General features: G+C 52.7%; 1 protein-coding gene across 1 annotated transcript; it reads left to right on the top strand.

Moving 5' to 3' along the window:
• The first annotated feature begins 2,365 nt into the window (after positions 1-2,365).
• LOC119110371 (trichohyalin) lies at positions 2,366-23,491 on the top strand. The gene is made up of 13 exons (XM_037234167.1): positions 2,366-2,508; positions 6,535-6,669; positions 7,491-7,561; positions 8,094-8,238; positions 13,356-13,482; positions 14,688-14,772; positions 15,276-15,422; positions 16,191-16,282; positions 16,687-16,830; positions 19,687-19,785; positions 21,305-21,397; positions 21,872-22,034; positions 23,247-23,491. The coding sequence occupies exons 2-13, from the start codon at positions 6,552-6,554 to the stop codon at positions 23,313-23,315; spliced, it is 1,353 nt and encodes a 450-aa protein (XP_037090062.1). The 5' UTR covers positions 2,366-2,508; positions 6,535-6,551; the 3' UTR covers positions 23,316-23,491.
• The last annotated feature ends 3,802 nt before the right edge of the window (positions 23,492-27,293 follow it).

The following is a 27,293-nucleotide window of genomic DNA, read 5'->3' as shown; positions in this document are numbered from 1 at the left end:
GGCCTACAATTCCCAGTTCACAACTTTTCCAATCATTGAATAATTTTTGGGACTTCTCATAGGCCCTTCACTTTCGCTTATAACTTCTTGGTGGCCTGAAAGTCCAGAGATACCCAGTTTTGCTGCGTTTTGTGTTAAAAAAAAACTGCATCTGTTCGGCCGGCTATCGGCTCCCCGGAGCCAATGGAACCCTTCGGGGCCCAACGGGGCGGGGGGGGGGGGGGAGGAAGCCGTGGCCCCCTCTCTGGATCCGCCCCTGCTTGCTACCATACGTTTTGGGGATACTTCTGTTATTTTCCACTTTTTTGCCCATCCCCCGAACTCAGTTTGCCCTTGATGTCGGACTGTCGTGGGGAAAAAGTGATTGATCCTAGGCCTGAAGCGTCATTCAAGTGAACACAACGAAGTCTCAAGTGGGAACACCGTAAATCCGATATGGGGCCCGAAGGACTGGGCCCCGGCCTGGGCCTGGGAGCCCATTTTCCAAGCAGGGACAAGGTCGACCCGCGATTTACATTGGTCAGTGCACCCCGAGCCAATGAGGAGCCCCTGTGTCGGCCAGGGGCGCACAGCGCCTAACCGGAGGTCCGGTGTTGACAAGGCCCCCGAGTTGGTCAGGAAGTGTGCGAGGGTGGCTGAAGATGGACCGACGTGCCCTTTAAGACTGACGATAAACGGGCTGATGGGAAGGCTGCATGGCCGTAAGGGGAAAGGCTGCAAGTCATCCTGGCCCGTATGGCTGTGATCCCAAATGTCAGCCAACATGCCTCTTTCGCCGATTGTGGACCCCTGGGACAGCGCGGGCACCTATTTCGGCCGGGGACCACTGCATCGAATAGTTGACTCCGTGTTGTTCTGAGCCCTGGGGCCCCATTTCTCTAGCAGGAACGAGACCGAGGCCCGCGATTTGCGTTGGTCGGAGTCCCTACAACAATGAGTGGTCTTTTGACGGTCAGGCCTCCAGTGTACAACAGGGGGTCCTGTGACGGAAGGAGTCCCGAGTCGGCCAGAGGTGACCCGGGGCCCTTGCGGGGCCCTTCATTCCGTTTTAGCCAAGGGTCCGTTGGCCAGACATGGGTCTCTGTGCCAGTTGTTGGATCACCTGCGGTTATCAGAGTTTTTGTTGCCCCAATTAGGGCTCTTGCGCCTATTCCAGGTCAAATGCCCCGGCCAGAAGCCGCCAAAGGGCCTTCCGCGCCAGGGAGAGCACCAATGTAGGACGTACATCTGTGGGGGCCTCCGGACGAACCCATCAGGCGAACCTGCTGGTAGATACCCCGGGCAGAGACGGAATTATCTGTAAGCCATTGCCCGGAAGGGTTGTGTGCACCTCACTTTTCACTCATGTTTACACATTTTACACATTACATTACACATTTCCAATTAGTGTTTGTACAAGTTGCTGGCCTCACTTAGACTTACGGTCAACCTTTACGGGATCCACAATACCTCTGTAGGGTGTGGACTCCCTCCCGCTGGAGGGACAGAGTCCTCTTTATGTTTAGTCCTCCCTCTTGCATTAGAAACTGCGCTGCTGTCCGGTATGAAAAGCCCGAATTAGAACCCACCCCGCTTAGAATTGGAGCAAGCTGGCATCATCACGCCACACGGACAGACCATGAAGACAACGACTTACCATCGGTCACCGTCGAGATTCGAACCCGGGCTCACCGCGTGCGAAACCAGCATGCTAACCATCCATCCGCTTGAGTTGTGGGCCCGGCGGCCGAAAGTTTGTGATCAGAATAGGGCTTGTTCAGAGTGAGTTAATAGATTTCGTGATCGTTTGATGCCTATCACGCATAGAGCCGAGTTTTCGCACGGGCTTCTGCATATTTGCACTTGCTTCCCTCTAAGACTGGCAATCTGCGTATGCTCGACACGCACAACCATCTGAAAGATTTTTGGAGGATGTATAAGCCCGGTGCGAAGCCACCCTTAATTTTCGAGGGTGTATAATGCCGGTGCGTAACCACCCCCTGTTTTGGAGGGTGTATAAGCCCGGTGCGTAACCGCCCTCCATTTTGGGGGGGGGGGGGGTGTATACGCGCAGCCTAAAACGTTTTGCGAGCCCAGTGGTCGGAAAGTGTGACGTCACACCCTTCGCGTCACGAGTACATCATGGCCGCCCGACCAATCATAGAACAGGATTTCTACTATTGGTAGCACGATAGTCACGATGAAACGCGGCCGACGTCTGTTGTGATATCCATGAAATTCTAAATGGTGATAATCTTGGGATTGATCTTACCTTAAACCATAGCACTTATTGCCGCGTTTCTTGACTAGGTTAATAGTGGTAGTGCCTCAGTTAGGCATATTACTAAGCTATTGTTAAGAAAGGAATTTACAGTAGGTTATGGCAGTGAATGAGCGCAGCCCTGGCGCCCATCTTTAAACTTAGTGGCAAAGGCGGCAAAATATTGCGTTTGAAGGAGGGGATGCTGAACGTTTCGGGGCAGTTATTGGGAGTTGCGGTTTGCTGAGGAAGGCGTCATTGTAGAGCAGGTGAGTAACGTAAAGTGTCGTCAACCATTCAAGCAATCAAAATGTGTGCGGTAGCGCCTGTTTATTTCAACGGTATAGGGAGGCAGTGACGCCTTGGTTTAATCAGGCGTTTTGCGTTGGCCTTTTTGTGTGGACTGGGGGTGGTACGAACGCAGCCTGCTCATTCTTCAGCTTCGTTTCGTTTATGGGCTATATTAAGAGAACCCAAGTCTCCTTAAATTTGATATTGAGAGCAATAAGAGTAGCATAAGCAAGAGGAAGGAAGGAACAATCATAAGGTTGTCAGACACCACTCTGGCTTCTTGTAAATGTGGATGCAGCCAAGCAAGTGACAAAATGAGCCAACCTTTCCCTTTGGGAGCAAGCTTGTGACCCAGACTTTAAAAAAGTATGTAGAGGCAAAATTTGTTCCAGGTCCAGCTCACCAGCACCATGAAAACACTTGGTTTTTAGATGTGTTTTGTACCTGGGGCTGTGATTACTACGCAATAAAGCAACAGTGATAGGAAAAATGCACAGCTCTGCTATGTCACCTTCAAAGTAGCATGTTTATCACCTGATGCTAGTCCTCATTACTGGCAGGTTAATGAGCAGGAAGAAGTTTTGTGATGATTTGCCTAAGCTAATTGCCAATTAACCAGCTTACATCAGGTTTGTTTTGTGTTTTGTATATGTACTCACTAATGCTATTGTTATCATCAAAGTCGTAGTCTTTCCCCATGTAGCCCTAAGATTGAAGGCTCAATAATGTTGAAACTTTCTAGAAAATCACCACTAAGCTCATTGCATGGTTGGCAGTAAACAGGTCAAACAGTTTCTGCTGCTGTGCTGAAAAAGTTATGTTTAAGTGGGGTGTAGGTTGATGGCGGCATGAGTTAAAAGTTTTTAGGTTGAATTGGCAACCTTTAATAAACTGGAAGGAACTAGTTAAACAGTGCAATGCTAAATCATGGTTGCATTGGCTATACTGATTTATTATTGGAAGCTCAGATGATTTACTGTGGCATCTTCTAGCGGCATTATCTGCAGATTGCTAGAGTTTACTGGATTTGCATGTCTTTTGTGATGGATTTGTGTGGTTGTGTACTTAGCAGAAAGGACATGTGAAAACAAACATGACTGGCTGCTAGGAACACTATCATATCATCTATCATGTTGCCTTGGCACTGGCACCTCAGCAACTGCCAGCTTCCATTATTTTGGACTCCAGCCCTGTGCATCTTTGACTGTCTGAGACATTTTGATTCTGGTGAGCACCTGCTAATTTTTATGAATTCTTTTGCAGGCTTATGCCATTGGCCTGTGTCATTCATCCTGAGTGTGATATGTGTGATTTTGTAATCTTTTCTGTATTTATGCAGGTGGACATAAGGTCCTAGAAATAGGTGTGTTGGATGGATGCTGGCCTCTAGACATGTCATACATTATCAAAACTAGAAATAAGCTTTCTCATAGCTGTTGGCCTAGTACGATGAAGGAGATGATTGTATCAGGTTGTGTTGTAGCATGCCTATACTTGTGATTTGTCACAGGTCCTGACATGGAATTAAACAAACCTAGCCAGTTTGTAGTGATGCATTGATATTTGGTGCTTTAAGGGTAGTTTCTTGTAGTTCTCAATGTTTGTGCACCGTGTTATCAGGTGTGCTCGACATGACTCGAGGAAATATTGTTTTGTAACCTCATAGACGTTCTTCCTGAATTTGTCCCATTGAATAATGTATGAAACATAAGCCACGAAACAATATTGATGCATATTTGGAAACCCAGGCTGCTGGAGGCATCTTGGTACTTATTTAGCTTGCTGGGATTGTACACCTGGACAGTTGCTCGCCCAAAGCCTGCTGTGATGCATGCTAGCTGTACCCATGAACAAATATTTATATACCCACCAGAAAAGGTATATCTATGTATGTTTGTCTGCCTGCTTGTCCAAGCGCTTTAACATGCTGAGTTCAAACGGCTGGGCTGTCTATCTCCAGTTCACCTCCGTGTGCTCAAGGCATGGCGGACAGACCATGGTGCCAGCGTCATAGCGACTGGCGCTGGATGGTGTCGGTGGGTCGATGTGTGCGGTAGGCGCTTGCGCCTGTCCCCCCCCCCCCCCCCCCCTTCGTTCCAATGGGCTGTGAGTAACGCCTGAGCTGCTGGCTAGTTGTGTTCTGGTGTCAAGGGGTAGCTGAGTGTCAGCGCACCTTCCTCGTAGTCAGGTAGGTTTTGTTAGGTGCAGGATAGCATTACGCCCACGCCGCGCGTGCAAGTGATTCGTGCCCTTTTCATCGAAGGTGTGGTATCCCGCGCCTGCAGTAGCGCGCTTGGTGCCATGGAGGATTTGCATCTCATCGATATGCGTGTATTTTGCTGATGCAGTCAGTTTCGATGTCACAAACTCAATGCAAAACACAAATTGTAACGCATCTCCCCCCTCCCCCGCTTCCCTCGTCTTTAGTCGGCTGTGCTGATAGCCGAAGAAGCTCGAATTGCCGTACTTGCCATGCTGTTCGGTATCCACAACGATTGTATAAGGGGGATATATTGCTTTTCTACTATCCGTACGCATTGTTTTGTCCCCAGTCATTCCGAATCGAAGGAACTGAAGGCGAGTTTTCAACATGCATGACGAACTGAGATTTTAGCCAGTGCGGTTGTACGGAAAAATTCCGATTCGGTCGTTTGTGAAACTTTCTGTCCAAGCATTTCCACATGTTAGGCTTTGATGGCTGGGGCGATCGCGCCCCAAAGCTTCGTCGTCGAGTACTGCGGCTCGACAAACGGAGATTGTGGCATCTTCGGATGAATCGGCGACGGGTTTTTGGCACTGTCGGCAGTTTCCCGCATATCATCAAAATGGGGCTGTCACAGGTCTCGCTCAAAATAGCGACCGCCCAGACCCGGCTACCAATGGGAGTATGGCCGCGGGCGTCATCCGCCATCCCTTCGGGGTGTGAGCCGCAGGCGACAGCGATGTCCCATCACCCACGTGTGTCGTTTTGGGCAGGGACACCTCCGGGCTGTCGATGCGTCAAGCTACGATCGCCTAAACGGCACGCGGGTGGGTTACCATTGAATGCATGCAGCGACATCAAAGTTCGATGCTTTGACAATTCGATGAGGTGCTCGCGCGCTATTTACATTTTACAACCTTGATCTTATTAGGTCATCGTCGCCCGAAGTCCTAGCCTGCGTTTTGTTGCTAGCTATACAGGTAGCTATTCGGTTGATACAGTGAAGTTTGACGCGGCACAGTGTACCATAGCTTTTATGCCACACGTGCGAGTGAGCGGTGCCCTCTCGCCGTTACTGATGCACGGATGGGGAACCTTACATGATAGTTGGCAGACTGGGCTCTGGGAGGACTCGAGTCTCAGCCATACTGGTGTGCTTCCTCCACTGGGTCACGGTGGGTCAATAGGTGCACGCGCAAACATTTTCTCCATGCACATTCGGCAGGCTGTATCAATAGAGGAATGGGCTGAAACCGGGTCTTGTCAATGCCATTGACATCGGCGGCTCGTCTCATTGTGCTTGGTAGGGCGGGGGGGGGGGAGGATTAGGCATTGTGCGCACATATTCCCCCCCCCCCCCTTCTCCCTCTCACACTGAGGTGGTTGTATCGTTAATTGGTTATTGTAAACCGCGGAGTGCTTCCTCATAGTTTGCTGTGTTTTGACTAGAACATACGCTAAGGATGTAATATGAATGCAATGCACGTTTGCGAAATGCACGTACTTTCGGTCGGGCGTCGGCGTGCACTCGCCAGTGTTACCCTGGCAATGGCGAGGTCGAGGTCACTCCACGGACAACTGGTGACGTGCGCAGATCGGACGGCGTATGTAGACCGCGCTATGGTTTGCTCAAACAGAAGTCCGCATTCGGCGAAGGTGCCTGCGGTTCATCACCTCTCTCGTAAAACGTAACCGTACATCCCCTAAACAAGACAACGCTTTTATCGGATGCAAGGTCTTAATGTTTACTGTGGGCTGGAGCCGCCTACACGTGGTGATGAGCCGATGTTGTTCTGTTCAGAGCCGCCCTGCAACACCATGGCCAGCAGCCTGTCGTTCCCCACGCTCTCCGATGAGGACCTGATCCGGCTCTGCACGGATGTGGTCGGCCACGATATCCCGGTCACGCCGGCTGCGCTCAAGAAGCCGACCATGGGTGAGTGTGAGTGCGAGCGGCGCCGCTGCCGCCGCCTGAGGCCCTGTGCTCGACGCGGGGGCCGCTCATGCGCAGAACACAATGTGACCACCACCTGGCAGTGGTGGACTGCGCTTTGTCCGCCTGAGGCCCTGGGCCCGACGCGGGGGCCGCTCAGGCGCAGAACACAATGTGACCGCCACCTGGCAGTGGTGGACTGCGCTTTGTCCGCGGCGTCACCAGCTGGTACTGGCGATGCGGGATGAGGAAGGTGCGTGGGATTTGATCGCGGCTCATGTTACAGGCCGTCTCGGTGGCCGAAAACCAGAATCGCGAAAAGAAGCGAAATACTTTCCCATAAATTGTCGTCCTGATGCTGAACTCTGCCGTGTTGTGTGCAGATGCTGTGTTATGCTGCATTGGGTTCCGAGTCACATCGTTTAAGTTGTCCGATCTGTTCTTAAATTGGACGTATGTGCCACGTAAGATGTACCTACCCACACACATACAATGTATATATATATATATATATATATATATATATATATATATACATGACCTGTTCTTCGCTATATTATTCTCATTCGCACGTCAAAGGGACCAGTGCACTGCAATGTCTCCAGTTTGCATGTGCCGCACAGACGTGCAACACATATTGGTATCCTGCAGCCGGGCAGAGAATGAGGTAGGCAAGGTTGAAGCGCGGACGGGTGACGCGCTGGAAGGCTTTTCTTGCGGCGCTGCATGGTGACCTTAAGTGTTCATAACCGGGCCCGAAGCACTTGCGTTGAACTGGCCGCACTGGACGGCGGGACCAGATCGCTGACATTTGTTTATTTCAGAATCGACCATGAGCATTTTCAAGTTCTTCGTCAACGAAGTTTTTGGCTGGGATGTAGATCGGGCTCTGGTGGTAAGTTGGTCGCGGGCTGTTGATTGTTATACTCGTGTCGTTTTCAGAGGATGTCGCGCCGTGCTCGTGTGATTAGATTCAGCTTCGTACACAATTTACATAAGTTCCGTTTGCTGTTCCGCCGGTCGTAGGCATGCACTGCGCCCTGCCTTCCTTATCTGGTGGAAGGGAAACCACTTCCGTTGCCGCCGTTCCTTCTGCTAAGTGTGTGTGGCAGACCGCTTCGCAAGCTCAATATCAAAATAGCTCAAATTGCATTGTGTCTTTGCCAATTATTTGGTGCACTGGTATCCTTGTGGATGTGTATTTACAGCATTTATGGCCCATCGGCGCTCAGACGTCTACTTCGAGCAGTGGCTTTGTGGGCGGTCGTTCCGTGACGTTCAGCACACATATGACGTGGGGCAGTCGGGCTTGAATCCTCGGGCTTGCGTTCGTCGCGCCGAAATCGAATGACAAACGTGCCACTGCCACGGCGGTATTGTCGCTGAGGGGCGGTCGGTGTGGGCTGTAGCTCCGTGCTGGCCGGCAGGTGCCGTTTGACCAGATGTCGCGAATACAGTACCCGGACATGCACCAAGAGCAGACGCCGCTGCTGCGCTTCTACGGCGTCGTGCACACCCTGCTGGCGCGCGTGCATTACGACAGCTTCGGCATCGACGACATCACTCAGCCGCGTGAGTGGCGGTCGGCCCAGGCGCGTGTGGTGCTGCTACGGCAGTGAGCGGAGCAGTTCATGGCGTTGCTATACATGGATAGCTCATGGTCTCTTCCTGCTGCCAGCCACCAGCTTGCTATACCATGTTTTGTTACAGGCAGGATTTCAGGCCCTTCCAGTGTCCCATCGGCAGCGTGCCAGCTATGTTAGCCGCCCCAGAAAGGCAGTTGGTGGCGGGTTGATTACGGTGCAACTAACGCCACTCGTTCTGTGTAGAGAATACCCCTCGACTCCCATGTTGTGAGGTATTGACCCGTTCGCCGATGGGCCTCAGAAACCCACATGAACTGATGTGGTCGGGGACACCAGACCCGCGTCTCCGCCGTTTGTCGCCTTTATCGAGTGCAATTATGCATACGGAATCCTCGATACATGACTGAATCGACAATGCACTGCGGGTTTGTGTGACCAAGTGAGGTCAATGGTAATGCCATCACAGGTCATGGGGAGTTGCAGTCCTGTGTCCGAGGCACTTCTGCACATATTTGCAAGAAGTTGTTTATGTTGAACATGTCACATGGCCAGGGCAGTCGGCGCGCCTTAAAGCCCAAATCATCACCATTGCAGTCAACTGACAGTGCATGGAAGTATGTGTGGCGTGGTGAGATCAGTGCCGAAATTGGCAAACGTCAACAACACATACAAAAATTACGTTTTAGCCGCTTGACGGCACACATGTTTTGACGGAACATTCACAGCGTGACCGGTTACGACACGGGGACAGTAGCGCAGTGGCTCCACCGCATGTCGGGGAAACCAGAGCCCGGCTCCTCATTGTCCTACGGCCCAAGCTTCGCCCAATGAGGTGGCGTCACAGATTCACGCCAATGAATAACGCCTGTAATTCTAAATGTTGGCACAAGTAGAATCAGCTGGTGCAGCCCCATGGAGTCGTATAGCGCGCAGGAATGGCGCACGTGAATATCATTGGAATGAACAGTTGCTGGCAAGTTTCGTAGCTAAGCATATAATTGCCGTGTCGATCACACTATCCAGATGTGATCGAGACGTACTTTTTGCCGGACATATAAAGCCGTCAACAGCGCATGGTCTGTTGCAAGGCGTTGCTATGCCAACAGCAACGACTTGTAAACAAACGCACATCGCCTCCCGGCTGAGTAGAGCCTGGGGTTGAGCCCTGACGTCATACGTGAGGAATGTGCTTACCCTGAAATAGGGAATGGGCCTCCATTTGTCAACGAAGAACGGTATTCAGAGATTTGTGGTTCGATTCCCCGCTGTGCCTGCCCCTCCTGCTATGGTGAGGGCAGGCGACTCTGTGAAACCTCAGCTGCTGAACGCGCCGTAAGGTCCCAACAACAATGACAGCAAGTGACTCAAAAGAACGCTGAGAAAACATCTATGAACACTTAAGGCACAATGTCATCAGTAGACACCTACGCCCTGTGCCCACGAGCGCTCAGGGGGGGGGGGGGGGCGTCTCCGTGCTGTGTTTCGGTGCACACATCTACTTCGTCATGTACCAACAGGAAAAATGTTTTCACTTTGAAAAAAACATGTTGCTAGTGGCCGGTGCGGACGCAAAAAACAATGTCATAGCTGGTATATCGCGTCAGAAAAGAGCAAACACCTAAGAGAAAACGCAACAAGCCGGGTAATTTTGAGCGCTTATTTCCCTATATTAGGAACATACTAAGCTGCCTTCCTCAAATGGAAAAATGTGCAGCTGCTGTCAAATGGGTTCTGCCGAGATGGAAATGTCATCGGACTTATCAAAAGACAGGCTTAAATGACCGTTGGGTTGAATGTCAGTGCCTACAAAATATACGCTCAACGACCAGACCAGAGACCAATCAACGAACTGCAGAGCCAACTCCAACTCCGCCATTCGTGGTGTTGTGATGCGGCACCAACTCAGGGCGTGCACTTCTGGCATCGACTAGTGATATCTAATGCTGGTATTTTCCCGGTCTTGGTGCAATGCGGAACCATCCGCGTGCTGCTTCCGTAACAGATCCTAGTGCTGCCCGGCACGTGGATTTGAGCAGCATTGGTGTCCTCTGTGGGCAGGCACTTGCAGCTGTGATTCGGTGCTTCGACCACAGTGAGTTCGAGCCCATCACAGAGACCTTGGCGAGCGGGATGCTGGTGAGGTGTGTGTATTCATGTTCACGTTTCGACTAGTCCGCTTGAGCTGCACGCCCAGGTACCTCACCAGCTCTGGGGTGGTGCCCGTCATGACGCCCGGGTGGTGCCCGTCATGACGCGGCGTCCAGGGGCGGTAAGCCGGCTGTAGTACAGCCGGAGCGTCCAAACACGTCAGGTGCTCGCGCTAGACACACTCCGGAGTATTATACCGCTCTTCCCGGCGTCCAGGGGCGGTAAGCCGGCTGTATTACAGCGAGTGTCCAAACACGTCAGGTGCTCGCGCTAGACACACCCCGGAGTATTATACCGCTCTTCTCTCGCTGTGACGGCTTGTGCTATTTGAACGGGCATCTGCCGCGTCTTCAGCTTCGGAGTTAAGCCATTTTGAACAACTGGCTCTGGGCTCGGGTTCAGCTTCCAATAATTTTTGAACGATGGCTCCGACGTCGGCTTCGTGTGGTCTTGAACAAAACTTTGGTTTTGTCATGCTTTTTACCATAATTTTACTGCACTTCAGCTTTTACTACAGTTTTACTACAGTCCTATAACTTGTCTAGTCTGCGACGCATACCTGACCAAAAGCCTAAAAGCAGGCTGTCACTCCCAGGGCTAATTAACACCTAACGACAGCCAGATAATTGTCCGAAACTATGTGTACTGACACACAAGACAAGGACAATAGTCCGAAAAATTGCCGATGTGCAATACCGGCAACTCATCTCAGTCACCTCTGGAAGTCCCAGCTATGTTTTCTGATCCCGTGCCGTCGGACTAGACGCGAAAATGGTTTTGGTTTTGCAATACGACATTGTTTACCAGATATGGCGTCAGCTTCGCTTTCATAATTTGAAACTGAAAGATTCGGCTTCCGCTTCGTGGTTCCTCAGCTCGGAACCGCTGATTTTGGTTTGGCCTTCGCTTGTAATAAGTTGCGAGCCATTGGCTGCGGATTTGGCTTTTAGTTAACAAAAAACAAGCTACTTGCTTTAGTTTTGACTTCTTCTTGGTGCCTCTGTCCTGCCTTTAGATGTATCTGCAAAGCCAGAAGCCCGGCTTCGTCTCCACGGTTGCTGATCAGATAGGAATGCGTGCAGCAGTCCGTGCATAATATGGTACCATCCCCATATAGTCCGTATCGATGGAAACGTTCCGATTCTAGGGCCATGTCTCTGCTGTTGCAATGATAAACGGGGGAAGTAGGGACCAGGGATTAACGTCGGGAACCATGCACGTGCCTTTCAAGCGCCGGGGCTAACGACAAAACGGTGTTGGCGGAGAGCGCCGCCTCTGTGCGCCACCTCCTGCCGTGGGCGCCAGTGTACGGGCGTCCCAGAAAATGGCCGGAGAGAAAGCTGTCATGGACGTAGATGTAGGCTAACAGGGTACCCGTAGCAGATTGGCCACCTGATAGTCTCCTGGGTGCGCATGTGTTCAGTCGTGAAGGCTGGAAGTCTGGCTTCTTGCTAGGAGCGTCTGCCTGGTGAGCGCAGACGGGCCCAAAGTAGAGGACACGGAGATGCGAGGTGGTGAAACCGATGGAAACCAGTGGTGAAACCGACGGAATCCGGTGGTGAAACCGATGGAATCCGTGGGCGCATCCAAGGCAGACGTTAACGCCCCTTTCATGCCAGGCATTCAATCATTAAGACTCTCCTGTCTTGAATTATGTTTGGTCACCTTTTCGTTTGTTATCTAGTGCGACATTTATCGATGTCAAATATGTGTACGTTGGATTATGTTCTCATCTGACCGCTATCGCTGTCGACTTGCCGACTCGAGTTTTATCCCTGACAGCTTGTTCACCTTCGAAGTGTTGTGAACCTTTTACCACTGCCGACATTACTCCTTTTCCAATTTTTCCGATTCGAATTTTATGCCTGCCGCCGTTCATCTCTGGCGGATTTTCTCCTTCTTTAGTTTCTGTTTTTTAGTTGTTTCCGATTCTACTTGTATCCCTGTCTATTTTTATTCCATTCGACTCCTTTTGTCCGGCTTTGTATCCGGCTTCGTGCCAGGCTGATGGGTACGTGTAGTGGTGGTGCTTCGGGAGGTTTTCTGCTTTTCTGTCCCGTGCGCCACGCCGGAACTTGGCCGGTCTGAAGTCTCCCGCGGCGGCACTTGCCGTCCTGTCCCGCTGAGTACCTTCAGCATTTGAGAGGTCACGCCCTCCAACCATGGGGCCTTCCCTTCCATGGGTGACAGCGCTCGGCCATCTTTGTCTAATTGTTCGGGCGGCCGAGCTTTTGCGACAGTCGCGGTGCGGGGTGCATGACTCAGTCAAGGCCTTGCACGCCCCCAAGCGTCCGGGTTTGGCTTGTTCCTCCTGCGCGGGTTTGTCCAATGAATAGAAGTTCCTGTTACTTTCGCGTGGTGCTGAGCCAAGGCTGCTGCTTTCTGTTTGATGCTCGGATACGGTTGCGTTTAAGTTGATATTTGCCGTTGAGGTCTGGGTCCATTCTTGCGTCCATCCGTTGGTTTTGCCGCTGTTTAGAGGTGCGTGCTGTATGTGTCAGCATCCATATTTTCTCACTCTTGTATCTAAGCATTTTATTCTGGTTTTCACAGCAATCGCCCTGCTGAGATTTGTTTTTCTGCATAAGTTTTCCGATTCTGTCGGCGCGTTAAAATTTGTATGCGTTTGTCTTATCTGTGAACATAAAAACTCTTCTTATCTTTCCCCCTCTTATCTACTGGTTATCTTAGTCCCCCGTATATTGTGCTGTGGCGTTGCGTAAAGCCACACGTCTATGGTGGACATGTTTAGAAACATGATAACTAACAAACAAGTGTGAGACACGGCATCAGTAGCCTGCAGGACAAGCTCCGAAGAGATTTGTCCTATGCCCTCCTCGACTCGAGCGCCACCAAAGCGCTACCATGGACGTGTCTTATGTGATGCCGCCAGGGTTTGCGGTGTGGAGTGGTGCAGTGTCATGCACAGGCCTTCCGTAATGCGTTGACCGCCAGGGCCGAAGCGGCTGCGGCGCCAGCTGTCGGCTCTGGTCAACTTCGCGCTGCACCACCAGAATATTATGGACACGTATGGCGAGCAGGTCCGTGACGCGCACCGCTCCGTCCGACACCAGTATGAGAGGTGAGTATGGCGGCGGGCGCGCGACGAGGGCCGTCTGTGTACCTGCCGGTACCACCCCTCTGTGTACCTGCCAGTGCCACCCTTCTGTGTACTTGCCGATGCCACCCTTCTGTGTGCGTCCAGCGGTACCCTTCTGTGTATCTGCTACTGCCACTCTTCTGTGTACCTGCCAGTGATACCTTTATGTGTACCTGCCGGTGCCACCCTTCTGTGAACCAGTCAGTGCCACTTTTCTGTGTACCTGCCAGTGCCACCCTTCTGTGTATCTACCAGTGCCACCCTTCTGTGTACCTGCCAGTGATACTTTTGTGTGTACCTGCCAGTGCCACCCTTCTGTGTACCTACCAGTGCCACCCTTCTGTGTGCCTGCCAATGCCACCCTTCTGTGTACCTACCAGTGCCACCCTTCTTTGTACCTACCAGTGCCACCGTTCTGTATATCTGCCAGTGTCATCCTGTGAACCCGTCAGTGTCACCCTTCTGCTGCCTTGGTGCCCGGCTACCCTTTGCATCCACGGAGTGGTGTGCTCTGTAAAATCATGGTTCTGGTTTCTTCCGTATATTAGCGGCGCTCAAAATAGCTGAGCGGTCAGGCATGTTCATGCCTAAAACATCAAAAATTTCTTTAGAAAGGCAACGCTTAACTTGTATGTTCCTCCGTTTATGTCTAGGAGTCGCGCTTTTTAATTATTTGGATCCATCCTAAGTGGTGGTGGCGTTGCGGTGTCCAACGATGCCGCGCAGTAGCGGCCGGTGTCTAACGATGCCGTGCAGTAGCGGCCGGTGTCTAACGATGCCGTGCAGTAGCGGCCGGTGTCTAACGATGCCGTGCAGTAGCGGCCGGTGTCCAACGATGCCGTGCAGTAGCGGTCTGTGTCCAGTGATGCCGTGCAGTAGCGGTTGGTGTCCAGTGATGCCGTGCAGCAGCGGTTGGTGTCCAGTGATGCCGTGTAGTGACGGTCGGTGTCTGGGAAAGTATTGCTAATGATGGTCGATTGTTGTCAGCACGACAACTCCCAAGTCCAGGTGCCGTAAAACCGTGAGCTTAAGACCTTTGTGCTTATGAGATATTCCGGACGAAATTCTGACGCAATTGCAGCCAAGCACAAAGCTGCGGGTTCTAGCATGTTCTAAATCGTGAGGATTCATGTGACCGATGGCGACCAGTTCGTCTGTATACTAACTCGTTGACACTTCCCGCGCAGGCTGCAAAAGGAAAACAGGGACCTGAAGAGTAACATACACAAGGAAATTGAGCGAGAGGAGGAGATGAAAATGCTCGTAGAAAAGGTACGTTTTGCTTGCATTTGGTTTCTTTTCATCAAAACACTTGGCCATTTAGGCACTGCGCCGTTGATCTTCGTAGCTGTTTGACAGGTTGTAGCAGCAAATAATTTCGTTTTTGGTGAATTATTATTGACCTTTTTCCGGCAGAAATCGTCATCTTAGTCACGAGTAGGCGGTATCCGATGTCGTTCCCTTTTACAGCTCTTGCGCTGATCCCGTGCGTTCTTAATCATCCTTTCAATGATTAACGACATCATGTACTAAAATGAGTGCATATTTACATAGGGTAGATCAGGAGAAAATCCACTTATGTAATACCGCTGTGACGCCCTCACCCATCAGCTTGCCACAGAAGTCGTTTCGTGAAAGTTCTTTCCGACTGCCAAGCTGACTGCCTCGGTGGCACGCCGTGTGCCTGCCGTCGCTCTGCGGCTGCAGGCGCCGCATCGTCCGGCGATGTGACCCAGCCGTCACTTGTGGGTGACGCCGCTGGCGCTGGCTCACAGGAGCAGCAGCTGGTGGAGGAGCGCGAGCAGGAGATGTGCGCGCTCCAGCAGCGCAAGGAGGAGCTGGCGCGGGAGGCGCGCCAGGCCATGGCCGATGCCGGCCGCGTCCAGGACCAGATCCAGGCGGTCGCTGTTCAGCAGGCCAAGGTGAGCGCCGCCTCTCCGCCGCCAGGCCGGGCAGCAGCGCACGCTCCCAGCCCGGTCGTCACGCGCGCGGGGAGTCGGGTACTGACGTCCGCCGGACCGTTCAGGGGGCAGCCGGTTCGCCGGGGCTGGCTGGTGAACAAGGTGCTTCACGGTTATTACTGTCAGTAGCGTTTAGTATGGGGGCGGGCTCCTCTATCTCACGTCATCGCTTCGCTCACGCCGTGCGGACGGCGCGGCTCGCTCTTCCCCTCACTTAAAGAGAGTTCCGCATTTGTGTGGGGTTTGAACTGAAAAAGCCATCTTAAAGATCATTCAGTGCAGCCCGCAGCCCTGCCCTCAAGACACATCCTCTAGTTCCTGGGCTACATGACTACGAAGATGTAGATTATACCAAGGTCGCCCATGCATTCATGACGCCGTATTAAAGTCGTTCAAATTCTGCCGTTGCGTTAGCCGTGCGGCGATCAAGGCCAAGGCAAATGAAATTGTCGAGTCGTTCATATCTGAGGTTCGTGAGAGCACGATTGCTAGATGTGCTGACCGTCAATTGGCGTTCAGGTGATGTCGTGCAAGGCACGATAACGCAGTCAGGCAACAACGTACTCGGTCGCATATTTGCTATATGGAGAAATTGTGCTGTCTAGCGCAATTTTTATGTAAATGCACACCAACAGTCATAAATGACCTCATATCATGATATCTGATGCTTGCTTCAATACCTTCCAATGAGGTACACCTCCTTCAACCAAACACGTGTTCCGTTGTCAGCTGATGGAGGAGAAGCAGAGCCTGGAGGCGCAGGTGGTAACCTCGCCGGAGAAGGTGCGACAGACGCTGGTCCGCGCCAGGGAGGAGCTCCAGTGAGTTGGCTGGCCCCACCCCGGCATGTTCTGTTTGAGCCATCGGCGACAAGTATGGATTAGTGGATTGGGTTACGTGATGGGATTGGTGTGGTTTGCGGCCTGAATCATGACTAGGCGCATACTGACATAGACCAATGGTCTTGCCCCCGAATGATGTCTCCGGGTGAGGAGAACAAAACGCAGCGCAAGGCATCGAAACTCATGTTGAGGACCAGGTCTGATGAATCGACGACTGTGTCATCGACGTTCCTTGTGATACTGCTTAACGGTGCATTCTTGCTGTAAGAATAGGACGCGGACCTCTGTGTCCTGAGTCCAAGGCCGTGAGCCACCTGACCGCCCTAGCGATTGACGGTCCGACGCCTGGCCGTGCGCTGAGCCGGCCGTCTTCGCGTGTGCAGAGCGCTGGAGGAGCAGCGGGAGGCCTTGTCCACCCGGCAACAGGAGCTCCAGCGCATGCGCCAACACGTGGACCAGCTGTCCGAGGGGACGACAAAGTTCGGACAGAAGAACGCCATTTTGCGCGACCTGGCCGACCGCCAGTGGTGAGTCGATTGTTCTGCGCACACATGCGGTGAACGTCGCTGCGCGCCGTGCTCTGAGCAAACGGGGACGGAAGCGGGAGGCGAGCGCCGCGAGGGAGACGTGGGGGCGGAAGAGGTCAATATGCGGCCAGTGGTATTCGCAGGCGCAAGCTCGACAACTTTGTCTGGGGTCGCAGGAATGAGAAATGCCCGAAGCTTGCGAAAGAGCTGAGGGGGCGCCGCTGTTGCGTCCGCGTGGTGGCGCTGATGGTAGAGTCTCCTGGCCCGTGGACCCTGGAAAACTGCACACTCATCCAGTAATTCTGCTCGTAGTCACACGCACGCTTTTGAGAAGCCAGCCTTGCAGCCTGGAGTCACACCTATCACGAAGCACTGCCAGCGGTGCCGTTTGGACAATCGGGACCCGATAAATCCCAGAAATGCGGGCCACTCGGCCCAGCTGTACGGCATCCCAGCCTTCCCGCCAGCCATCCACGCGAGCCATCCCGCAGCTACAGAAGGAGCGGGTGGGAGGGCGGGTCTGACGGCGACGCTAACATTGTCTGGTGGTCGAGTGGGTCGTGTTTAGCCCGTGTCATACGTCCAGCTCTTTGGCGTTTTGTTTTGTTTGTTTGTTTTTGTTAATCGGCATCCCAAGCTCCACTGGCACGCCAAGCTTCATTGACGTCCAAGTAGCCCGTATACATCTGTCGGACTCGTTGAACCGAAATACGTCAGATTCTGTGTTCTATTCTGTTTTTTTTTGTGGAATCACCACAACAAAAATGACCCTCGTCAATTGATTTTAGACGGTTGGCCTCGGCTTTAGCTTTGTGTCATTTGCGCTGTTGGCTTTGACCTCAGTTTCATGCTGTCTTGAGCTGCTGAGTTCAGCTTTTTTTGTGTGTTTTTTTGTTGTTGTTCAATGCAATCGCAACTCCCCGGCACAAAAATAGTTATGCCTGTCCGGTCACCCCAATCTACCACACAGCTTTTCAAATCCGTGGAGGACACATTCGGGGGAGGTTGGGTTGTTGAAGCCTCGACTCTGCCTGTCCAATAGTAAACAGATCGACGTCCCTGTGCCATCTCGCCAATGCTCCTGTGTGGGTGCCCGTCAGTTAACACCGTATTGGATTGGAATTCAGCGTCGAGCTCCGATGTCCGTCAGCTTTTTCACACGGTTACCTGAGCCCGGGGCGGCCGTGCCGCACAATGCTTCGGCACGTAAAATACTTCGTCGTCCTGTCTGGCAAAAGGGCGGACGGATAGTTACCTGTTGAACTGGACGGCACGAATTGGGTAATAGCCTCAGAGTATACGCAGTAAGCTATGCTCAGCAGGTGCTTTGAACCCAAGACGACCAGTGTAAAGCCAGTCGGAGTAAATTTGTTTTTCACAAATGGTTCAATCTTATCCAGCTACTCACGAATACGCAGTTTTTTCACTACCTAACTTCTTTCAACATGTACTGGTCAGCAAAACCTCGAAACTGGGGTACCCTGCCATTCCTTTCTTTGCCAACAAAATCAAATACAATTGATGAGATATTCATGCTCATGATGTTTACCTGCGTCACACAAGGAAATAAACTCAAGGTCAAGGCCGCACAAAACCGGTGTCCTGGCACTTCTTCGTTTACCAACGAAACCGAACAAAACAGGTGCCCCATTGGTGGCCGGATTTCCGCTTTCGTCACCTGCTGATAAATGTGCGCGAGTCAAAGTCAAAGCCACGTAAAACGTGGTTTTCTTGCGTGTTTCCGTTTCTCAAAATGTTATGACACAAATGGCGCAGAATTAAACCTGTGACATTCAGTAATTTTTGTGTATTTGTTTTCTTATGCTGTGAGCGGACATCACGAGCATCAATATGTACCCGTTTCAATGTTACAATTATTTTCAAAAACAAAATTACAAGGTGTGGCCCATTTTGGGTGATCTTAGCGTTTGGCCTCGAGAGCTGATTTTCTTGCGTGACGAAAGTAGACATCACGGCGTCAATATGACACCCGTTTTGTTCGCTTTCCTTGACACGCCAGGTGAACGGATGACACGGTGCGCCATTTTGTGTGGCCGTGGCCGTTGACTTTAAATGCGGATTGTTTTGTGACGAAAACGGACATTCCGGGTGGGCAAGCGGACAGGCCAAAGCGGGCCTAAACAAACACCATGCGTGTCGTTGGGGTCTTATGACACTCAGCAGCTGGAGATATATGGCGCCTCTCATCCTGGCAGGAAAAGCCTTGCGGAAGCGACCCTGGCACTTCCAGCTTCTTAAACGAACACCTTAATCACTGCACTACCGGCATTCGACCCTTGACCTTTTGGTTTGATATTTTTAACACAACAACGAGGGACATCACAAGCATCAATATGACAAGTTTTGTAGAACCTGGTTAGTTAAACGAATTAGTACCAAGTCGCCTTGTTTTGGCGTGACCTTGACTCCCGGGCTTGAGGGCTAATTTTGTTCCAAATGTGAGGAAAGTGGACGTCACGAGTATTAATATGATACCCATATTGTTACACCGTTTCGTAACGCCCCTCAGGTGGGGGTGCGGGGGGTCTGCTTGCTTTCAAGCTTCGACACCCTAGGTTACTGAGACTGGACTGAGTGATGCGTTTCCTATGGTGCAGTGGGGCTGCTCCCCAGTGGAGTTCTTACACCGAAGGTGTTTTTTTTTTGTTTTTCGTTTCGTTTCCATTGGATGTTTCCATCGTGCGTTTATTTGACATTGCACAGTTTTACAAAGGTAAAACGGTAGACCCAAATGCACTCCGGCGTTATGTTGTGTAGGCTGCCGTCTTTCTTAGAGATAACTGGAGTGTGTGGTGTTCCTGGGCGCCCACTCACGCGCGGCGCTCATGTTCTCAGTGACGCCACGTCGAAGATAAAGAAGGTCAACAGCGACATTGAAGGTATTCGTGTGGAGACCAGCGAACTGCAGTCCACCAACCGCCAGCTCAACAGCAAGTGAGTGGGTGCTGTCGCCCGCTGCATCTGCTGGACACCTCGGGGGGATTGGGGGGGGGGGGGGAGGGGCGCAGGCCACCATGCTCGACTGCTTGACTGCTATGTTAGGAAGCGCCATGGGGTGTCCAAGTGGGTACGAGCGACGTTTGCTGGGATTGCCGGCCCATCGTTATCGGCATGCGTCTTTCATCATGAACACAGCATGTACTGATTCCACCACGAACAGCCGACTGAATACGCGTGCATTGTTGAGTCAGCTATGTGACCTGAACCTGCAATCAGCTATCAGAGACTGACGGGCCATATGTGACGTCACGTGTTGTGTGGTGACGTCACCCACGTATGTCGGCCACGTGAGCGACAGCTGACCGCAAGACATTAGGGTGGTCGCATACTTAATTCCTTTTCCGTCGCCTGCGATGCCATTTCTGTCAGCAGCAGCTGAATGAGAGGCACGGACACTGTTCCATACTTCATACGTTCTTGCGCAGCGCCGGTAGTTTAATGCCTTGTTTTGCGGGAGTTCGGAGCATTTCCCATCCCGTACCCCTCCCCTTGCATCTGTCGTATCTGTAGCCATACGTTAACGATGGCCAGCCCCACCGCCCTTATCTCGTACTGGATATAACCAAGGGAGGCCTTGAGCTCATGTTTTTTCGGCATTACGAGTTCAGAATTATCATGCTGACGGTAATCTACTTTCGATACATTGGGAGGTGCTGGTTACGCGCTGTTATCAAGCAAACATTGGTTACACTGCCAGTGTTCGATGTTCCAAGTTGTGCCTATGGTCACAAGTGCTTATGAGACTCGTGATTATAAACACAGCTTGAACGTTGAGTACGGACGGTCGAACCAGTCCCGTCCAGCATATTAAAAGATGATAAGTCAGGATAAGAGCTCTGGACTCGTGATGTCCACCTTTAGGGTATGTGTAATCTACAAATGTTCCATCCATCTTTTCGAAAACCGCATTTTATCATATAAAACATGTAGCAGTTTTAGGCACGCGTATGGTATACAAATGGCTCTTGGCCAACGGTACATGATCCTGGATCTTAAGTTTCATCTCCCCACTTTTGCGTAAATTGATAAAACCGGGCCGTTCCGTGGCTGTCTCTGAAGTCAATCGACTGACGCCATCTGTACAATGGCTGATGGTGGAGTTCTTAACCACTACTCACATAATAATGTACGAGTGTTATCTATCTGTTTTTAATGTTTCCCTTGCAGTAGCGGTATGGAAAGCACATTAATATCTGTTTCGAATAACAAGCATGCGGCGCGTGTGACCATGCAGTGACTATACGACTCACGCGGCGTGCGATGGAGTCGGAGACGACGTGCGAACTGCAGCTTTATGCAGCTTATCTGAGCAACAGTTCGTGCTGGAAACTTGCAGTTAACTTGTTGGGTCGTCAAGTTCCATTGCATTGTTGTTCGAGGAGATCCGTTGAACGAAAACGTGAACGAAAGTGGTGTTTCGTGTCGTTGATGTAGTATTGATCGCCGTTTTCAGATATCAGATGATTGAAGAGAGCCGGGAGTCTCAAATGCTCAAGAGCGGCCGCTACCTGGGGGCCAAACGGGAGGAGCTCGAAAACCGAACGCAGTAAGCTGCCCACTGGACGTAGCGAGTCACTCAACCCGACGTCGTAAACAAACAACGCCCCAGGGACCACTGTGCCCCTCTGGCGTCCGCAGAGGCGGATAACTGTCAAACATCAGGCTTTAGCAACAAGCGCTACAGCGCCTGTCTCGTACCTCAGCGTGCTCCTCAGACATTGGAGGCCTCCGCCGTTTTGGCGCAGTTGAACTGTGGCTGGACACGTCTGTGGCTACGTAAGTACTCACACGTTCGAGGTCGTATGAGCCGATGACGGCTCGAGCGTGACGTTGTTGGCATCGGCCTCCGCACCATGGGCCGCGTTAGCTGGCGAAGGCCGCGACCAGCATCGCTACATGTCGCCACTGGGCCATCCAAGTATGGTAGACGCGCGTGTTTTCGAGCGCTGGACCCGGCGGCCGCGAGCGCCGCAGCCGGCCGCAGCCAGCAGCGAGCTGTGAGGGCCGCCCGTGTCTGCAGGGTGCTGGAGAAGGGGAGGGCGCAGGCGGCGCGTGACCGGCAGACGCGCGCCGAGCGGACCTGCCAGCTGGAGCAGCTGGAGCGGCGCGCCGAGCACGACCAGCAGCAGCACCACCAGCAGCTGGTCACGCTGCAGCAGCAGGAGGAGACCATCTGCGCCACGGTTAGCGCCTCTGGTTTGGCGGCCTCCTGGGGCTACGGGATGGGCGCCAAGGGACCACTGTAGTCGGTGCGCCCGAAAACGCCAAGTTGGGTTATGGGACAGTCGACTGTTTACAGTATATCAATCAGGCAGGTAAGGAAATGTCAATGTCAATGTCAATCAGGCAGTAAGGAAAAGTAAGGAATTGAAAATGTGACCTCTGACGTGCCCATGACCTAACCGTAACTGAACAACGCACCATAAACCAAATTTACTGCGCCAGATGGTATGTCATGTCCGTTGGAACAGATGAAGATAGTTTTTCCATTAATGCCATTTTAATTTGCAAGATGTCTGTTTTCATCATTGGCTTTACTGGTTAACAACCCGGGCGTTAAATTTCCATTCAAAGAATATTTGTTCTGGAAGTTGCGGATAAGGACGAAGCCAAGGGAGTTTTTTCCTTTTAAGGGCTTGGGCTTTCACGCTTCTGAAAGTAACCTGAATTTATATTTTATGGATGTTAGGGTTGATGTGCTGAAAGGCAACAATCACGCATGAGCTTTTGTGGGGTTTCCAGAAACTTAAGGGCCTATCGATCACTGAAGAAGCCCCCGACTATCTGAAATATGGTCCTTCGGCCAAAGAGATAGGGAAAGCGAACTAAATCCGAAATGGAAAGCGAACTAGGGGGTTGTAAGTGAGACCGGGAAGCTGCGCTGTTAAAGTTCCCCCCCCCCCCCCCTCCAGCTATAATCCTGGCTACGTGCCCTAGTTTTTATGGATGGGGTCATGTGGATGTCTGGTGTATGTGCCCGTAACCCCACACCCACACTCATACCCACCCACACCCACACCCACACCCACACCCACACCCACACCCACACCCACACCCACACCCCACACCCACACCCGCACCCACACCCACACCCACACCCACACCCACACCCACCGTGCATCTGGGGTCGCCAAGTGTTTTTGTGTGACCACGAGGAAGTGACGCTGACTGGAGTTGCGATCTCTGTAACCATCTCTGACGTTGCGGCATTGGCACGTTTGTGACATGCAGCGGGTGTGTTGGGACATGGTCAGCCTCTAACTACAGGAGCGGAATCTGTGTTCTCCTACCGCTGCTGCATCTACCGAAATTCACGTGATCGTGCCCTGCTGTTTGTGGTGCTGTGAATGCGCCGGGGGCAAACTGGACTTGCTCTGACCCCCACTCGCCCGCAGGTCGAGGCGCTGAAGGAGGACGCGGCCAGAAGGCAGCGCGCCCTCCTGCAATGGACCAGGCGCGCGTAGAACCTGAGCGGCCATGTGTTTTGTGCTGTGTGCTTGCACGTGCTGCAGAGACCTCTTCGCCTATCTGTCATCCTCCCTCTCACCATGTCAGCTGAGCGGAATCACGACCGTCGTGTGCTAAACCATGCCCATACATTCTCTCTGATGATGTCTGCTTTCGCGTCGAATAGAAATATTGCGAGCATATCGAGTCTGTCACAGCTTTAGCCTCTGTCTATCGGATTGAGTTGATGAAGTCCTAGCTGACACTCGCCTCACGGCCGGCGCCAGATCTTGCACATGCGTACGGACGACGGCAAGTCACTGACTAAGTTTAGATTTAGGATGCCGTGCATCCGAGAGGCTTCCCGGCTGTTCGTCGTTTTGATGTCGATGTCGCTGATGTCGGTTCCACCCTGAGATAATGCGCTCGTGGCAGGACCTTCCCGGGTGGGGGCGTGCGGCAGTGCATCAGGATGAACTACTACCAGTTCAGAGGTACATGCTCTCATACCAAACGCGCGAGATGAGGCCCCGGGGGAGGGGGGGGGGGGGGCGCTTTTGTGGCGCGTCTTCCGGACACCGGACGGCGCAAGCGGTGGGTGGCAGCTGATATAGAGCGTGGGTCGCCCTCCCAATTTCTGAACGGGGCCCACGCGTTGTTGGCGGACGAGGGTGTGGGCGCGGCTGCCGTTGCCTCTGCCGCTGGCGGCGGGCATTACGGACATAGCACCGTCATGCGCCAGCGTCTGTTACGCGTGCCGGCGAGCTGACCACCTGACCAGGGACTGCATGTCGGAGCGCGGCGATCGGGGTCGGGGTTTCCGTGGAGCGCGGAACCTGCGATGCTTCCGACGCATTCACGAGCATGTGGCACCGCCATGTCCGGAAAACGGACGCGGGGAGGTGAATTTAGCATCATTCTCCTCTCCAGGTCCTCAGTGAATGGGGGGGGGGGGGGGGGGGCGCCCCCAGCCGTCCATTGGAAGGTAAGCGGCGTGCCCTGCAAGGCATGGGTGGACTCAGGGTGCACGCAAAGTATTGCTTAAGCGTCTGCCGGCGATAGAATAAGCGCAGGGTTATGGTGACGCCCGTCAGTGGGGAACGACGGTCGTGCGAGGGCACGGGGGGAGGGGGGGGTAGACGTGACGCTGCAATCAGGTCATGGCTCAAATCAGTGACCCACAAGCCACTCGGTTTTTTATTCAGTCTAGGGATGAACGGAGTCTTTGTCATGCGGGTTGTGACCATCTATGGATATGATTCTGGTGCCATCCGTCGGTGCTAAGTCGACCGGCCCGGCCGAGAGGGTCGCCGCCTGCAGCGTCAGCGCCACCTGTACCGCCATGCTGACGCACACCCTTAAATAAAATTTAATGCCATGCGACCGGACAGCAACAAAGCTCCGCCGCCGACCACGACCGGCTCTGTGCGCCGGGCCAGTCTTCTACCAAAAGCCGTGGTGACACCAGTGAACTGAAGCTCTGCCCGTCTGTCTCAAAATATACAGCAAGACAAACTGTCTTTGGGACAGGGGCAGACCCAGAGGGGGGCCACGGGGACATGCCCCCCTTGGGCCCGAAGTGCCCATTGGCTCCGAGGGGGCCCATAACGAACCGAACAGGTACAGTTTTTTTTAACACAAAACGCATTAAAACTGGGTATCTCTGGGCTGCCAGGCCACCAAGAACAGTTGTAAGCGCGAGTGAATGGCCTATGAGAAGTTCGGAAAGTTATTCGGTGATAAGAAAGGTTGTTAACTGGAAATTGTAATCCCCATTACACTGTCCAATGGCCCCATGTTGTTGCCGGGGGGGGGGGGGGGGGCTATATGCCTACTTGTAGGAGCATTTCGACCGTTAAGGGCATACCACGCTGCCTTCAATTTATTTGCACTTGTTCGGAGGGCCCTGCGTTTTTGGGGCCCTTCCTGTTGGCGCGCCAGGGCACTCTTGTCAATCATGGGCCCTTCCGCGGATTCTTTCCTTTCGCCAGAAAGGCTTTTGAGCTATAGCCGAGGTCCCATATCTTAGCCTGCTTGGGGCATTCGCGGTTGCTCAGGGGCCCTTTACGTGGGTCTCTGTTAACCTACCGACACACTTGTGATATGCTCGTGGGTCCTCTACATTGGTCTGGGACGTTTCCAATTCCCTGTCACTTGCTTAGGGCCCTGCACTCTCGTTGAGGACCCATCTGATGGCCTGTTTGGGCACACTCCGTCGTTCGGGGCCCTCCACACTGGGCCTCGGGGTACTTCTTTTCTGAAGGGGGGGGGGGGGCACTACGCTCTTGTGGGGGGGGCCTATCTGATAAGTTGCTTGGGCACATTCGGTGGTTCGGGGCCCCCTACTTTGGGCCTCGGGCGCGTGTTTTTAGTGGGGCCCTACGGACTTGGGGACGCTCATTGTTCACCTCCTCGGCCACACTTGATTGCTCGGGGCCCTGCACATCGGCTCTTGGTGTTTAATTTAGGGCCCTCTACTCCTGTCGGGGTCATCCGATAACCTGTTCTCGGTACACTCCATCTTTCGGGGCCCTCCGCGCCGGGTTTTGGGTACTTCTTATTTGAGTGGAGGGCCTTACGCCCCTGTCGAGACCCCTTCTGATAGGATGTCCGGGCCCATTTGGTGGTGGGGGACCTCTCCATCTGGTTTTGGGTACTTCCTTTTTGAACAGGGGGTCCCTCCGCTCTTTCAGGGGCCCCTATCTGTTAACCTGCTCTGGCGCACTCGATTATTCGAGGTCCTCTACATCTTGTCGGGGTATTCATAGTTAAACGGAAGGCCCTACGCCCTTGCCGGGGACCCCATATGTTAGCCTGCTCGGGCACACTCGAATATCCGGGCCCTCCACATTGTGTCCTGGATACCTCCGACCTGAATGGGGGGCCTCACGCACTTGTCGGGAACCCATCTGTTTGCAGCTTATGGCTACAATGGATTGTTCGGAGGCCCTATATATTGGTTCTTGGTGTTTGAATTTAGGGTCCCACACTTCTGTCCGGGCCACTTGATAATCTGCTTGGGAATACTCCATCTTTCGGGGGCCCTCCGCACTTGGTTTTGTGCACTTCTTATTTGAATAGATGGCCCTACGCTCTTGTTAGGCTTCTTCTGATAAGCTGCTCAGGCACATTCCATCATTCTGAGGCCATTTCCATAGGGTCTTCGGTGCTTCCCATTCGAATGGAGTGCCCTACGCTCTTGTGGGAGCCCTATTTGTTGACCTGCTTGGGCGCATTCGATTATTCGGGGGCCCTCTACGGTGGGTCTTAGGTGCTTCCTATTTGAATGGAGAGCCGTACGCTCTTGACGGGGGCCCTATATGCCAACCTGCTCTGACACACTGGATCATTCGGGGGTCCTCTGCATTAGGTCTCGAGTACTTCCTATTTGGATGAAGGTCCTTATGCCCGTTTTGGGGGGCCTTATCCGTTAACCTGTCCGGACACACCCGATCATTTGGGGGCCGTCCATACGGGGTCTCGGGTACTTCCTATTTGAATGGAGAGCCGCACCGCTCTTGACGGGGGCCCTATATGTTAAACCTGCTCGGGGCGCACTCGGTCGTTCAGGGCCAAGAGCCGGTCGTTCAGGTCGTCACATTGCGCTGTGAGTGTTTCTTATTTGAATGGATGACCCTATTTTCTTAGCGGGCCCCATTTATTGTGCTGCTCGAGCCGGTGGCGGATGCAGAGGGTGATGGGGGGGGGGGGGGGAAGCACAGGGACCATGACCCATGGACGATGCCGAGGGGGCCTAAAGGCTCCGAACGGGCCCTTACCGGCCGGACGGACGCAGTTTTCTTAGACCAAAAACAACCAAATTCGATACCTTTGGGTCTGCAGATGATCAAGAACCATTCTTGGCAAAAGTAAAGGCTTCTTAAGCAAACGAAATTTATTCTCCGCTGATTGAGAAAGTGTTGCTTGCGATAAATTTTGGGGCTCATTACGCTGTCTAAAATCATTATGCTGTCGGTTGCCTGGCCCTTTAGGTC

This window comes from Pollicipes pollicipes, unplaced genomic scaffold, assembly GCF_011947565.3.
Source record: "Pollicipes pollicipes isolate AB1234 unplaced genomic scaffold, Ppol_2.1 Scaffold_7231;HRSCAF=8579_pilon_pilon_pilon, whole genome shotgun sequence".
Classification (NCBI taxonomy): Eukaryota; Metazoa; Arthropoda; class Thecostraca; order Pollicipedomorpha; family Pollicipedidae; genus Pollicipes; species Pollicipes pollicipes.
This window is presented reverse-complemented; position numbering and strand designations above follow the sequence as displayed.